This window comes from Lepus europaeus, chromosome 16 (genome assembly GCF_033115175.1).
Source record: "Lepus europaeus isolate LE1 chromosome 16, mLepTim1.pri, whole genome shotgun sequence".
Classification (NCBI taxonomy): Eukaryota; Metazoa; Chordata; class Mammalia; order Lagomorpha; family Leporidae; genus Lepus; species Lepus europaeus.
The window spans coordinates 43,502,493-43,518,993 of NC_084842.1; the positions used below are offsets into that span (position 1 = coordinate 43,502,493).

At 43.2% G+C, this 16,501-nt stretch overlaps 1 protein-coding gene across 1 annotated transcript in view; it reads left to right on the forward strand.

Moving 5' to 3' along the window:
• DOCK5 (dedicator of cytokinesis 5) overlaps nucleotides 1-16,501 on the forward strand; it is a 233,930-nt gene that overhangs the window by 71,308 nt on the left and 146,121 nt on the right. Inside the window, exon 3 of the mRNA XM_062213659.1 lies at nucleotides 11,949-11,989. Coding sequence (XP_062069643.1) covers nucleotides 11,949-11,989 — 41 coding nt within the window. The remainder of the gene's footprint in view (nucleotides 1-11,948; nucleotides 11,990-16,501) is intronic.

Below are 16,501 nucleotides of genomic sequence, written 5' to 3' on the forward strand. Positions count from 1 at the left end.
CAGAGCCCAAGGACTTGGGCCATCTTCTACTGTTTTCCCAGGCCATAGCAGAGAGCTGGATAGGAAGAGGAGCAGCTGGGACACGAACTGGCACCCATGTGGGATGCTGGTGCTGCAGGCAGAGGCTTAGCCCGCTGTGCAACAGAGCCAGCCCCAGTTTACTTCATTTTTAAAACGAAAGAAAAGAAAAAGTCACATCCAGAAAATATAAAGAAAATTGGCAGCCAGAGAGATGATGTGGAGAAGACCAGAGGAAATGTGATTTTTTTTTTCTGCCCAGTGAACTGTAAAGTGTGTGTGAAGGCACAGAGAAAGGTTTCTTAGTTTTGTAGTAGAGATTTGGGTGCATCATTGCTTTGTTGTATCTACTGGGGTTTGGGCCGGCCCAGCCTCCTCCCCCGACTCCGCCACCACCAACACTGCCTGGGCCCAGTCCCTAGGCTTGTCCAAGAAAGTACTTGTGGGTTGAAAATAGAAGTCTGAGGGCCGGGCATGATGTGGTAGGCTTAGCCTGCAGTGCCAGCATCCCATGTGGGCAGCAGTTCGAGTCCTGGCTGCTCCTCTTCCCATCCAGCTCTCTGCTGTGGCCTGGGAAAGCAGTAGAAGATGGCCCAAGTCCTTGGGCCCCTGCACCCACGTGGGAGACCCAGAAGAAGCTCCCGGCTCCTGGCTTTGGATGCGGCCATTTGGGGTATGAACCAGTGGTGGAAGATGTTTCTCTCTGTCTCCCTCTCTCTATGTGCAACTCCATTTCTCATATAAATAAGATTTTTTTTTTAATAAGTCTGACAACACCATGTGTTGCAGGCAACCAGAAGATAACATCTTTGCATTTTTAGCTGCAGAGTTAGGTTTTATGAGATAATGATTTTTTTTTTTTTAATGAAATGTTTTTCTGGAAAGAAATTTAAGACATTGAAGCCTTAATTAGTTCAAATAAACTACAGAGGAAATGGACTTCCATAGGGCTGGTTAAGGAGGACCCAGGACAGAGAAACTGGCCTTTGGATTTCAGACGTGTTCTCTTCATAATAGTGCCTCCTCTTCTGTGGCCCTGCCCAGCTCTGCCCAAGGGAAAGGAAGGCCATTCAGACCTTGCAGTCAGCTCTGGGGTCAGTGCCACAGGAGCAGTGGCGGGAGTCTTCGGCTCTGGCTGCTAGGGTCTGCATCTCGTCCCGAAGAGCCACGGCAGATTCTTCCACTCCCTGGGCTGTTCAGGAGCAGCACAGCTCCCGTGGTGCAGCTCTGTCCGGCCTGCCAGCTGCGTAGAGCATTGCCGTCTTCTGTGTAATAGCATCTCTCCTCTGCTGGCCCCATGGACGAGTGCTGCTGCCTTCTGCGTTGCAGCCTCTCTTCTCTGCCGGGCTGTGTCTCACAGCCATGAGACACGGGGCACACGCCGAGGAAGGACTGAGCAAAGCGAAGGGTACTTGCTGAAGAAAGCCTCCTGGCAGCTGAGAAGGAGGCCCCTGAGGCTCAGGAGTTTTATGTTTCTAAAGCAGGGAGTTCTGATCTGTCAGAGTGTGTGCTAATGAGGTGTCCTACAGGAGCCAGTCAGGGAATTGACCCTGGAGTAGACTGTTTGGTGCAGCTTGCAGAGTGCTCAACCAGGTCCATCTGGCAGACTCCCCTACCTCTGAAGATTACACCCTGTGTGTTTCTCCCATCTCCCGCTCCTGCAGGCTACTGGAGAGTTACATCATGTGTTTTTCTTTCCTGTGTTTTTTCCTTTCTTTGCTAGGGGCCCCTGGAGTCCCTGCCAATGTCTCACAGGTACATATGCCATGGCACACTCCTTACAGGCGTGCAGTCTACGCTTGGCCACCTGCTCCAGGAGACCTTCTCTTCCTCATTAATATAGTCACAGTAAAGGGTATTGGGTGCTTGCTGTGTGCTGAGTACTGCAGAGGTCCTTTTCTGTGTTTGTTAGAAAAATACAAATACAAGTTCCTATCCATTTGGATTATAAGCTTGTGAAAGTTATGTGCCTTGTCCTGACAGGATTCCGTGGCTAAGCTCACCTTACCTGAGAGGTGGTGCACTGAGGGAGTGGCCCCTTTATTATCCCGTGCCAGACTGCAGAGGCAGCTTGGTCCAGGGAAAGAGATCTGAGCTCGCAGGCAGGAGACCGGCAATTGTTTCCCAGTCACTAGTTGACATTGGACAAGCCCTTCTCAATTCCTTGTCTCTGTTTCCTTTCTTTTAAGTGAAAGTGTTGGATTTCAGTGAGTTCTGAGTTCCTTTGGACCTCAGACTTGCAACATCTAACATATCTGCCTAGCTCAAAGGCACAAGATTGAACTAAGCTAATTTGCCTGGAAGACTGATTTGTTTCACAGAAAAAGATATGAAAGAATAGAAGCAGCTTTTACTTTCCTCCCATCCTGTGACTTTCTGCCTTTGAACTTGGTTTCTGAAGCTCACTATGAGTAGTAAGGGGCTCGAGGCTCAGCAGACGTGGAGTTGAAGCACTGACTCCCTATAAGGAGGGATTCAGGCTGAGCTGGTTTGCACCCAGCTGTGTCTGCTCATTGGTCTCCTCTAAGGGACGACAACTCACTGGGGATGCCAGGGCTGCTATGGCCATGGAAACCTGACAGGTGTACTTGGCCCACAGTGGATGAAACCTTTGACTTTAGCCTAATTAACTGTGTTTTATCCAGCAAGCTGTCAGTGACACAGGAAGAACAACAAGATTAGCACCTGCTCCCCACTTTGGGAACCCTCTCCCCCAACACGCATGTGCATTTAAGCAATTACTCCCTATTTCTCTTTTAACATTTATTTTCATTTTATTTGAAAGGCAAACAAATAGAGACAGAGATAGAGAGATCTTTCTTCCTCTGGTTCACTCCCCAAAGGCCATCAAGTACCAGGTCTGGGCCAGGTTAAAGCCAGGAACCAGGAACTCAATCCAGGTCTGCCATATGGGTGGCAGGAGCACAAGTACCTGAACCATCACCACTGCCTCCCAGGGTGCACATTAGCAGGAAGCTGGAATCCGAAGCAGAACCAGGACTCAGACCCAGGCACTGGAATGTGGGATGCAGGCATCCGAAGCCATCCCTTAACCACCAAACACCCGCCCTTCCCTAATCTGCTTCTTGCGTTTATTAAAATAATTTATTGATCTTTTGTATATGTATGTGAGGGGAAACTAATTTATCTTGTGGTCATAAAATAGAGATTTTACAGAACACTCCATATCTTACACATCGGAATGATGCTTTCATTATTCAGAAGGTCTTTAGCGTCCCCTTAGCCATTCTTCTGTGCCGTTAGTGCATTCATAGCTCTGTTCTTGGTGTGCCAGTGTCTCCAAGCATTCTCCACTGAAGGCCCTTTTGTATTTCATTCTGTGTTTACGAAGCTGTTTCCTTCCTCCTCAGAGACAGGGTCTGGCACACCAGCGTTCTGAGTTTTTGTGTCTGATGAATGAATGCCACACTTGTCATGTGCCTCTTCAGCCCCAGGGTACCTCCTCAGAGACGGCTTCCTGACCACACTTTCTGAAGTAGCTCCATCCCAATGAGTCAGCCTTCGCCACATTATTGTCTTTCATTCCTTGATAACTTTTGGCCCTATGTGAAGTTACATTTTTTTGTTCATAAGGTTGTGTGCTCACACACATTCAGCGCTCCATATCCACATCTATGTGTTCCCCATCTGCAGATTCAACCAAGGGCAGGTGAAAATACTAAAACTCAAACAAAACAATACTGGGGCAGGTGTTGTTTACGCTGCAGTGGTTTAAGCTGCTGCTTGTGATGCCAGCTTTGCATATTGGATTGCCAGTTTGAGTCCCTTCTGCTCCACTTCTGATCCAGCTCTCTGCTAAAGCACCTGGGAAAGCAGTGAAATATGGCCCAGTTATTTGGGCCCCTGCCATCCACATAGGAAACCTAGATGCAGTTCCTGGCTCCTGGCTTTAGCCTGGCTCAGTCACAGCTGTTAGGGCCATTTGGGGAGTGAACCAGCACATGGAAAATTTTTCTCTCTCTCTGTCACTGTATCTTTCAAATAAAAATAAATAAATATTTTTTAAAAAGTCAAAATGTTGAAATACTATGCTGAACATGTATAAGCTTTTTTTTTCCTGATAGCTATCCCTAAACAATACAGTGTAGTACCTATTTACATAACATTTACATGGTATTAGGTATTATCAGTCATCTGGAAATGACTTACAGCATATGGGAGGATGTTTATATGTTGTATGCAATTACTACACCATTTTATGTAAGGAACTTGAACACTCACAGATGTTGATATCAAAGGGGGTTTCTGGAACCAATCCCAAATAGGTAGCAAGTGATGACTCTGTAGGTTTCTTTCTTTCCATTATAAAGACGATATAAGACGGGAAGAGATTGTATGTCTTACTCTCCTAGCACCTATAGCTACTGTTGACTCAGTAGACAAATCTCCAGGCTGATCGAGCTTTGGAAAGAGTTAACTCTTTGAGAGTCAGTTTTGAAGCGTGACATGAGTAATGAAGGTGAGTAATGTTTATAGGGAGACTCAGTACACAGTAAAGTAGTGAAGAAATAGTCCCGCGATTTTTCACAGGTGACTCAAACTCATTTCAGAGGCAATTTCAAATGAAAATATTCAGTCACACTCATATTTAAGTGGTGCAATTCTGTGTTACTCTGAGGTAGTTGCATTGTAGACTAACAGTATTTTATAGTGTATACTTTCACTTTGTTGTTAAAAAATTACAGAATTTATATGCAGCAAAATGTACCCATCTTATATGTACATACAGTTCAGTGGGTTTTATCAAATGAAGGCATCCATGTACCTCATACTCCAATCAAGGTAGAGGAGAACATTTTCCTCATCCCAGAAAATTCCCTGGTGCTTTCCTTCACACAATTCCCACCCTTGACAAACAGCCACTGATCTGGTTCATCTCACTGTGGATTAGTTTTACCTGTTTGTCAATTTTATATAAGTGGAATTATAAATGCCTGTCGTGTTTGGTTTATCTTACTCATCCTGGCAGTTTGTAGGTATGCTATGGTATGACTAGGATTGTCCCCCAAATCCCTGCAGGAATTGAATCCCCAGTGTCTAGTTAATGGTAGTAAAAGGGTGGACACTTCATTGGACTATGGTGGAACTTTTAGAAAGTGATTAGATTCGATCATATCAGATTAGATTAGGGTTATTAGCCTGGGGCTGCCCTGATTGAATGCTGGTGACCTGATAAGGGGAGAGACAGACCACATAAGCCTACACAGACACATACACTCCCCGTCTTTTGTCATGTGATGTCCTGTGCTGCCTTGGGACAATGCAGCAAGAAAGCTATCGCCAGAGGCCTAAACACCCAGACCCACCTGATCTTTGACTTTGAGGCACCAGAACCCTGAGCCAAGATGGACCTCTGTGGTTTATAAAGTTAGCCTGCCTCAGGTATTTTGTTATACTGATGAAAAGCTGATTAATCCAAAGTTCACCCATGCTGTTCCACATATCAGTTCATTCTTTTGTATTGTCAAGTTGTACCCATTATATGAATTGCTACAGTTTATTTATCACTATTCATATTGTATACATTTTTATGAGTTTCAGTTTTTGACGCGAGTCATTCAAGTGGGTATAGCAGTATCTCATTTTAAAAAAAGACTTATTTATTTATTTATTTGAAAGTCAGAGTTAACACACAGAGAGAAGGCGAGAGAGAGGGAAAGGTCTTCCCATCTGCTGGTTCACTCCCCAATTGGCCAAAATGGCCAGAGCTGTGCAGATCTGAAGCCAGAGGCCAGGAGCTTCTTCTAGGTCTCCCACATGAGTGCAGGGGCCCAAGGACTTAGGCCATAGCAGAGAACTGGATCGCAAGTGGAGCATCTGGGACTCGAATGGGTGCCCATATGGGATGCCAGCACTGCAGGTGGCAGCTTTACCTGCTGTGCCACAGTGCCAGCCCCACAGTATCTCATTTTTAAAAGGTACAATTTATTTGGAGAGACATTTGTCCTATTTAATTTATAATTGTGCAGGTTTTGACAAATACAGACATTCATGAAACTCAAAAGCAGTCAAGATTTTAAGCCCTTCTTGCTGCCCCTCAAACTCTCTCGCTCCTTCTTAAGCCAACCGCTTGACACCCTCAGCACTTGGCAACTACTGATTTGTTTTCTATGCCCATGATTTTGTCTTTGCCTAGTTCTGGTTTACCAGCATTTATTTGTGGAGCCTTATTGTTTTTATTTTTAATTTTATCAATCATAATTTTTATAATAGTCAAATTATTTTTGAAAGTTGAAAAACAGCAGTACCTTCCTAGTTCCTTTCGATTTGAAGGAGTTTCAACTCTTTCAGAAGTCTTTCAACTCTTATAGCGAATGCTTGTGATAGAAACCTCTTCATTTCTAAATAATTGCTGCTATGACTTGATACTTGCATTTTCAATTTTGCTTATTAACTTCTTATGGAAGATAAGGATTTAACTGCCTTATCTGTACATATAGCCATTTCCCTAACATGGATAACCCAATATAGATTTTATCCTGGATAAAATTTTGTTTTTGTAACAGTCATTGTTTGAATTATTTTTATAAAAGATGTATTTATTTATTTGAAAGGCATAGTTACAGAGAGGCAGAGGCAGAGAGAGAGAGAGGCCTTCTAGCCACTGGTTTACTCCCTAGGTGGCTGCAATTGCTGAAGCTTCACCAATCCAAAGCCAGGAGCCAGGAGCTTCTTCTGGGTCTCCCAGGTGGGAGCAGGGCCCCAAGGACTTGAACCATCTTCTGCTGCTTTCCCAGGCTCATTAGCAGGGAGCTGGATCGGAAGTGGAACAGCTGGGACTTGAACCAGTGCCCATTTGGGATGCCAGCATTGCAGGCAGCAGCTCTACCCACCAAGCCACAGTGCTGGCCCCTGATTTATTAAGCCTATGTAGTAAATGCAGAATGGACTGTAGGATGCTTCTTGATGACATTTCCTTTCTTGAAAAATACGTTCTTCCTGTGGTAGGTAATTCCTTTTTCCTTGGTTCTCTGTGAACCTACCTCTATTACGTACTCACAGTTGCTGACAGCAGTGTTTACCACCCCTTAGTATGTTTAAACAAATGAGATAATTTCTCAGTTCCATTTGTTGCTTGGATTCATTCCTCATGGAGCCTTCTGTCATCCTGCTTTGCTTTGAATGCGGCACTCAAGCCATTTATGTCTTTTCTCTAAGGCCTCCTTCATCATCTGCCTGAGGGTCAGGAAATGGAATGAACAGAGTATTTCAACAGAGCTAGAGATAATAGGCATGTGTAAATTAGTACCGCTGTTAATTTTGACTGACTTATTTAGGTTAAAAGCCATGCATTCACATGGACACCTTTGTTTCAATTCAGCACCCCAAGATTCATTTCCAGTTTTTCCCTTCACTTCCTGTATTTTTAATACATTTATGTAGTTGACCAGCTGCCCAGTGCATACCAAGTTTCCCATCTGCATTACCACACTGTGTCCCCAAGGAAAGCCCCTTCCCCAGTTCTTGCTCTGCTCTCCCATGCCAGTCCACTACCCCTATCTGCAAGTCCTCTGTGTGGAAGGCTCCTCACCCCACTTGGGAGCTCACACCCCTTATCCCTGTCCCTAAGGGGTGCCCCTCATTCTGCTTGAGCTGTGACCTGCCATGCCAGTCCACCACCCCCTGCCATGCCATTCTGGCTCCCCCTGCCGTTGTCCTCCCCACAACCCCTTGTTTCAAACACGCAAACAGCTCTGCTACACCTCTTGGCTCCTGGACTCAGTTGTTGAGGGAAGGAAGCCCAATGGCCTGGATATACCTCCCAATCCCTTTGCCCATTCAGTCTTCTACATCAAAGAGTAATGCTGTTCACACCCATTTGCTTAAGCCCAGGAGCTCAATTCCCTGAGTATTCACCTTTCCTTCCTCATTGATGGCTATTTCCAATGAAACCAGGAGCAACTCCAGTTGATTCCAAGTATGCCCTGTGCCTTTTCATATCTCCCCATTAGCTCTGCACCAGCCAGTCTCCACTCAGGGTTTCCTCTTTCAGGTGTATCTCTCCTTCTGCTGGTCATTCTCATATAGCAGCCAGCATGCACTTTCAAAGTCCAGGGCATGAGGATGGTTAAACCCTCCAGTGCTGCCCATTGTACTTAGAATAAAACCCAGATTCTTCCATGACCTTTAAAGCCAGTATCTGTGGTAATGAACCCTGGCTGCACATAAGCATCACCAGGGAAACTTTTGAGAAGCACAAATCCTGTTTCCAACCTAAGTTCAATTAAATCAGAATATCTGGGGCTGTTGAGGCCTCAGTGACTCTGAGGTCCCTGGTGAGTCTAATGGACATCTAGGGATGAGAATCATGCCTCCTTTTTACAGCCTTCTTTTTTGCCTCCTTCCCAGTTCCCTCTCTCACGTTGTGCTCTGGTAGTTACTTCTTCCTTTTTATTTTAAAAAAAGATTTTATTTATTTATTTAAAAGGCAGAGTTACAGAGAGGCAGAGCCAGAGAGAGAGCGGTCTTCCATCTCCTGGTTCACTCCCCTAAATAGCTGCAACAGCTGGAGCTGCGCTGTTCTGAAGCCAGGAACTTCTCCAGGTCTCCCACGTGGGTGCAGGGGCCCAAGCACTTGGGCCATCTTCTACTGCTCTCCCAGGCCATAAGCAGAGAGCTGGATCAGGAGAGGAGCAGCTGGGACAGGAACCGGCACCCATGTAGGATGCCGGTGCCCCAGGTGGAAGCCTAGCCTATTACACCACAGTGCCAGCCCCTTTCCCATTTTTAAAAAGATTTATTTATTTATGGGGCAATGAAAGTCTTGATGACAGGGATTCTAAGAAACCTGCTGGAGGCCGGTGCTGTGGTGCAGCAGGTTAAGCAGCCACCTGTGACACCTGGGTGCTGGTTCATGTTCTGCCTGCTCCACTTCCAATCTGCCTCCCTCTAAGGTGCTTGGGAAGACAGAGGAAGATGGCCCAAGTGCTTGGACTCCTGCACCCAGGTGGAACACCCAGAGGAAAGCCCTGGCTCCTGGCTTCGCCCTGTCCCAGCCCTGATTGTTGTGACCATTTGGACAGTGAATCAGCAGATGGAAGATCTCTCTCTCTCCTTCTCTCTCTCTCTCTCTCTCTCTCTCTCTCTCTCTCTCTGCCCCTCTCTCCTTCCCTCTCTATAACTCTGCCTTCAAATAAGTAAATACATCTTAAATTAAAAAACAAAAATGGGAAGCCAGCTAAGGTAAATAACTTTGACATTGAGAACTCTGATATTTTCAAATCAGAAAGAACAGATTTGTTATCCTAGATTCGGGTGGTCCCAGGGAAACAGAAATGCATTTTTTGTCCTAATGAAAGAGCAACCCTTGCTATAGAATGGCTTTTGGTGTTCACCATGGCTGCTATAATCTTACTTTTTGAGACGGTCATTTCACTTTAGTGTAGGAGTAGCTCTCTGGACTCATCATCCCCCACACCAGTCCCTTCCATTCAATCGTGTAATAACTAGAGAAAGCCTCTGAGGTTTAGCTGACCCATTCACACTACCCATTCATTATATGACTGCTTATTGCTACACTCTGCACCATGCTGTGTTGCAAGGTCTAACAGCATCCTGTATTTAATTGTGGTCAGCTTGCTTTAAGTGTTGGGGATTAATTGGAACATTGTATTCTTGCCCAGGTTTATAATGTGGAAGGGAGCAAGCATACTTGTATGCTGTTACCATAGTCTTTGCAGTGATTAGCAGCCGAATTTGTGGAGTTCTGACAGCAAATGAGTTAAACCTCAGAGACTTTGTTTTCTTACTATCTAATCCCAAGAAGACACTCACTTTTACAAATTAAGGATGGGAATGATGGGAATTTTGTGCCTTTGGATGGGGGTTCTACTCACACTGCTAGAGAAGGCTTAGGAGGTAAAGAAAAGAAAAAAATTTTTTCAAAAGTGACTGGTTTAGAAAGCACACTTCTGTGATGAATGGCTGTGCAAAATACTGTTTACAGAAGCACACATGTGTTCTCTGAAAGTGGAGCAAATGCTCTATTGTGACATCTTGGCTTTATAGGGCACTGAGAGGTGAGAGCTGCTGGGAAAAGACTGAAGTGCTGTTCCCCAGCTTGTCCCCACCCCAGCTCCACCCTTAGTCCCAGATAAAGTAGAAGCCATGTGTTCACCAAAAACCATTCTCGTGTTTTAGCAACTGAGCAAATATGTACAGATGACCGTGGACTCTTGAGGTTTCGGGAGAAATGTTTAGCTTGGTGTTCTTGCATCTGGGTCTCTTACACACCTGCGTCCTGACCTAGGAGCAGTGTTTCTTGTTCAGATGTCTTCTTCTCGACCTTGTGCCGTGGTGCAGACCACAATTCTGTAATGTAATGCCCCACTCCTTCCTGTAAAGCACGGCAGGGGTCTTAAGACTTTTGGATACCAGTGGCAGTGTGAAAACATTATAGAGTCTGTGTCCACGGAAGTTAAATTCAGTTTTTTACTTGTAACCTGTACAAAGTAGATGATCTATTTGTGAGCTCATACAGAACAAATTACAAGAGAATGCTAGAACCTTGTTTGGGATGCCTAAAGTTTTAAATTTTATTTATTTACTTACTGATTTTTAAAATTTTTAAAGTATGCCCATAATAATTGTGCATATTTATGGGGCACAGTGTAATTTACTGCATATATACAGTGTTTAATGATCAAATCCATCTCCTGGGTGTGTGTGGTCACCTGAAATGTGTGTGCCATTTACGACAGGGTTTTCTTGGATGAAATGACCACCTTGCTGCCTTAGTTCATGGGCATGGGGAGTAAGGATAATTATCACAGTAACTGCCTATAACTGGTGTTTAATAAACATTCAGTACAAGTGCCTGTTTATGGACAGATTAAATTGTACATTCCCTTTACAAGACAAGATGGGAAAAAAAGCCTCAGGTGTATATATCATTATTGAAACTTTTTAAATGAAGGTAAAGCCTTCTAAATACTCAGCAACCAAGCAGTAAAATCTTTATTGAGGGGAGTGCTTATAGCGTTACTAAGAAGTGCACAAAATGTCATGCTGTTTTTTTTTTTATTTTGTTTTCAGCTGCAAATATTTTTGCATGTAAAGTTTGCTACTACAAATTAAATTTATTTCAGAAATAGTTGTCCTTAACCTGGGAATATGGAAGAATGAGAGAGTAAAAATATAAATTATTTAAAAATATCTTTCTTTTTTTTTTTTTTTGACAGGCAGAATTAGACAGTGAGAGAGAAAGACAGAGAGAAAGGTCTTCCTTTTTCTGTTGGTTCACCCCCAAGTGGCCGCTACAGCCGGTGTGTTGCAGCCAGTGCGCTGCACCCATCCAAAGCCAGGAGCCAGATGCTTCCTCCTGGTCTCCCATGCAGGTGCAGGGCCCAGGGATCTGGACCATCCTCCACTGCACTCCCGGGCCACAGCAGAGAGCTGGACTGGAAGAGGAGCAACTGGGACAGAATCCAGTGCCCCGACCGGGACTAGAACCTGGGGTGCCAGCGCCACAGGTGGAGGATTAGCCTAGTAAGGCGCGGCGCTGGCCTAAAAATACCTTTTAATAGGATAAAGTAACTTGTAAAATGTGTATTTGTGATAAAAGTTGATATTCATTCATGTAAAAACATGTAAGGTTAATGTTAAAATGTTGGACTGTCTCCTGCCTTCTTTTGGGAGGTTAGGGGGGATTCTGTTCTTTCTCCAAAAGATTAGAAGTGAAGATTGATCTAAGTGAATGTTAAATTCTGTAGTTATTAAAAGAACTCAACTCTAAAGTAGGTCTCGATTTTTTTTGTTACATAATAAACTTTTTCTCCAGTGCATTGTGTGCTGATTTTCTCTTGGGCTCCATCACGGTGTGCTAACATAACATGAAAATTTTTACTGCTTATATCTTTTTAATAATCCAGAAAACACAAAACATTTTGTGTTCTCTTATGCCCCGACAGGTTGGTACAGAGGATATACCCTGCACAATAAGTCCAAAAAGGTATGGCTTATCATTCTTTTATTTCATTGGAAATCTGGTTACTGCTTCTGTATTATGCTATGCTATTCTCTGCTAGGCTGTACCCTCTCTCTGGACCTGGTATGTGCTGTCTTTGATGCTTCTCTTTTGAACTGAAAACAAATTCTTTGACCAAAGTGCTTCAGTGTAATAATGTAAATTCCATCAGCTGCATGCCACCAGCCAATTCAAGGAGAATGTACCAGAGGACTTTTTGCTCCCTGTTCAGCAAGCTACACAAGGTGGTAACACCGTCAGGCTGCGGTAGTGGGACTCTCTGTCAGCAAGGGAGGAACCCTTACTTCTCCCCTTATCCTTTACCAGCAATTCTAAAATCCCAGAGCTAAAGGGTCTCCTGTTTCCACTTGATTCTTTCCTTTATTGCAAAGTGACTATACCAATAATACATCATGAAATCAGTGCAATGGGCATATAACCAACATATTCCCTGCATCAGAACTGAACAATAAAGAAGAAAGCTGGAAGCAGTGGTAGATGTCTTTTAATGAACTTTTAAGAACATATTTTTGTAATTTCTATTACATTTTATGTATTTGTATGTAGTACTGAGTTGTCTTGAAAATGTATCCCTTACTATTCATTGTGGGCAGAGTTTGAAAAACACTGACCTAGGCAGCCTTTCCCTTGTCAAAGCTACTGATCATCAAGCTAAAGAAAATCTATTAGTTATGTTAATACCCCCCTCCGTTTATTTTAGTTCACGTCAGTGCTTTTCCTTTGATGGTGCTCACTAGGGCAGCATGGCATGTCAGCACTTTCCTTTTCAAAGAGCAAAGTTGATAGGACCTTATTATTTTGCAATTAGTTCACATGCCAAATAGTACATTAGAGGAGGAAGAAGGAGAAACGTTTTAGAGTTTATCAAGAAGGAAGTGGGGGGAAAAAAAAGCCCACAGATTTTATTCTTCAAACTCAGTGGGAGCTACAAGCAACCCTGTGCAGATGGGCCAGTTTTGGATGGGTCAACTCTCAGAAGAGCACAGGGCCCAGAGAACACCTTTCTACAAGGGATAAGCCATTGAAAACCAGCACTGTTTTCTGTGTTGTTGCAAATTCAGTCACACTCAGTATTTGCACATACATGTGTATACACACAGGGTTTTTCAACCATGACAGTTTAATAAACCAGCAAAACAAATCAGAGTTTGCATTTCATGCAAATAGCAACTCCCAGAATTTTGGTCTTTTTTTTTTTTTTTTTGCCTCCACAAACCCCAATGTTGAATTTAATTTTTTATACCCACAGTTAGATTTTTTTTTTTTTTTGGCTGCATGTCATTTTCAACTTAATTAGTTTTGTTTCAACTCCTGCTGACTTCAGTTTCTCTGGGCCTTCAGATAATGATCTAAGACAGCGAACCTTGTGAGGTGAATGAGAACCTGACCTAGAGCAAAGCACTTTCCTTCTGCACCTTTAGTGAGACCGTACCTGGAGTGTGGCCACTTGGGGCCCTTAACCACATCACTGTTTATTTTACTCATAGTTATGGAAGTGGCCATTATTTCAGAGTACACTTAGAGTTAAGGGCTTTGTTGCTCTGTTTGTTAAAGAGTAAGAATACTTCTGTCACTTAGTTTGCAATCCTTTTTTTAAAGTTAATTTAAAAAAAACACACACACACTAAAAGCCAAAGCCAAATCTACAAATGTAAGGAGCAAATAAAATGCTTGGTTTTTAACTGGCAGTGTCAGTCATATTGACAGAAGGTCGTGAAGCATGAGTCTTCTTTTTCAGAAAGACCACAGTGAATAGCAATCTTCTTGAACATGGAAAACCTCAGTCACTAATGCACCCTGTGATTTCCTAATATATCAAAATCCATCTTGCTAGTGGTGCTCTTGTTATCTGCGTTGAAAAGTCAATGAATAGGGTGCCCTGCTGAGATCTGAATGATAAGTTCCGGATGCATTTTTAATTTTTTTGTACCCATTAAAGCATTCTTAAAATTCTTTTTAAGCATAGAACGTTGCCCTTAAATGAATTATTTCAGTAAGAGCTTCTCCTTAGTGTTGATAATTAAGAAAAATATTATAATCAATGAAATGATGATACAAAAAAGAGCCAGACCTTTATTTGTTGATTTTTTTTAAATTGAAATATCTTTCTTATGGAGAGATGGGGGGGGGCAGATGGAGGGAATTCAAAGACATTTGTTCTGAATTGTGCTCAACTTTTGACACCCCTTCATTAAGAGATCCAGCCCATTAGAAATGCTCTCCTAATGCTCTATCCCGTGTTTCCCAGTCTTTAGGGAAAGAGCTCCTTGAAAGGCCTATTATTTTAATGGAAATTCTTGGTGTCATTTATAAGCCAACCTAGCCATTTAGAGTGGTAATGAAAGGAGCTGGTGGCTTTACAAACTGAAGAAGCCAAGAGCTTTTCAGAAACTAATTATTGATCCTGGCAGGATTGTGGGAGTGTAGATAAGGATAGCATCTAGAGAATCATTAATTTTTTTTTCTTTTTTTATTCAAGTGAGTAATTTGCATTGAGAAAGAAAAGGCAGAATTGAGAGGGAAGCTGTAAATCAGAGCATCTTACCCCAGTTTACTGTGGCTTTCTATGTATCATAGTGGCACAGGAAGTACAATTAAATGACTATAAAAGGCCCAAGTGCTAGCGTGGAAAGAAGATTCAAGTGCCCAAGTGGTAATACGATAAAATAAGTGTTCCCTTAGTGTGAAAATCATCATGGCTGAACACCCAACATATATTTCATGTTTATGATCTGCTTGGATGTTGCAAAATTCATCACTTTATTTGTATGTCTGACTATTTCTGTCTTGGAGACTAGTAGTTACTAGGTTTTTAGGTGGGATGTCCCTAGATTTTGACTACATGAGAATTTTAGCTTCTTCATCTTCTTGATTGAAAATGTCTTCTCCAAGAATGTTCCTTTGGCCTAGCAATGGTACATCTTACTTAATTCCCAAATATAAGCCCTATGACTATGACTTTTTGATTCCTACCCAATGTCTCCCTTTTTAATTGTGGTAGGAAACGTATCACATAAAATCTACTCTCTTAACCCTTTTATGTGCACAGTTCAGTGGCATTAAGTATATTCACATCCATCTCCAGAACTTTTTCATATCTCCAAACTGAAATTCTGTACTCTCAAGCAGTAACTCCTCATTGTCCTCTGCCCTCAGCCCTTGGCAACCTCTGTTCTACTTTCTGTCTTTATGAACTTGATGATTCCAGAGATTTCATAGAAGTAGAGTCAGAGAATCAAACAGTACTTGTCTTCTGTAGTCGACATACTCCATTCAGCAGGATGCCTTCAGGGTGAGCTCCATGACTTGGTTCTTCGTGCAGATGACAGTTAACAAGGCATTGACCCGAGCTCAGCAGACAGAAGGCACAGTTTTTGGCATCCCAGGAACAAATGTGGAGCTTCAGGAATCAGGCCCAGTTTAATTTACTTATGTGTTGACTTTTTGTTTCACTCTTTGATTAGTTTTCTGAAATCACTCTGGATCCTGTCCCCATCATGAAAGAGGTCAGGGTCCCTTGTCTGTGCATGTACTCTTGGCTCTATCAGTCACAGGTTTGGAATCCTGCTAGTGCCTTCTCACTCACGCACCCCATGCCGGCCCCTTTCTCCACATGAGAAGAAGATATGTGGCTCTTTGGTTTATTCTGCGTGGCGGGAATGAATGGCCCCTTTTACTTCTGACTAAAGCAGTTGCAGGATCCACCCTGTCCTCACCCTTGCTGGGAGCAACTTAATCTCAGCTGTTCTCGATGTTTCCTCTTTCATTGGCAAAGGATGAAAAGGGAGAGAGTATGGTATGGTCAAATACATTGCATGAACCTGGACTTGGACCCACCCCTGTTGACATTCATTTGTGTCCCATCTCTGAGTGAATTAAGGATCACCAGGGGCATATGCATCGTGTACCACTGTCCTCCAGGTAGTAGGACACACCCCCACATGCCTTTGAGGTCACCCTGACAAGTAATGCCCACATAGTTCACACTGATTCCTCCAGGAACAGCGCAGAAAGCTGTTGAACCCATGATGCCGCCATTGAAGATATCTTAGAGCAGAGACCAACAGTGCCTGCCCTGGGTGTCCTCTTCTCTGTTGGGCAATAAGCACGTCTCTCAGTGAAAACTCAGTAGTTTGTACCTGCCAGTCACCTGTCTTTTCCTTACATCTTTCTGGGCCTTAATTTTTGCTATGGACAGCTTCACGATACTAATGTGGAGTTGCCTCTTAGGGATATAGAGGGGAGAGCTATTCGAGACTAAAATGTATTAAAAATAACCAAGTAGATTTGATGTAAGTGAAAGTGCTGAAAAGAATTACTTGAGAAAATCTGTATCATTTTATGGGCTGCTGAGTCCTACACTGCCCTCCACCTCATTAAATGAGACCCGAAACCAGAAGTATCTCATGGCAGATAAGAGCTGCTGGGAGGTTTTAGGAGCTCACTTAACCATTGTTGCAGCCAGCACTTAGCCTA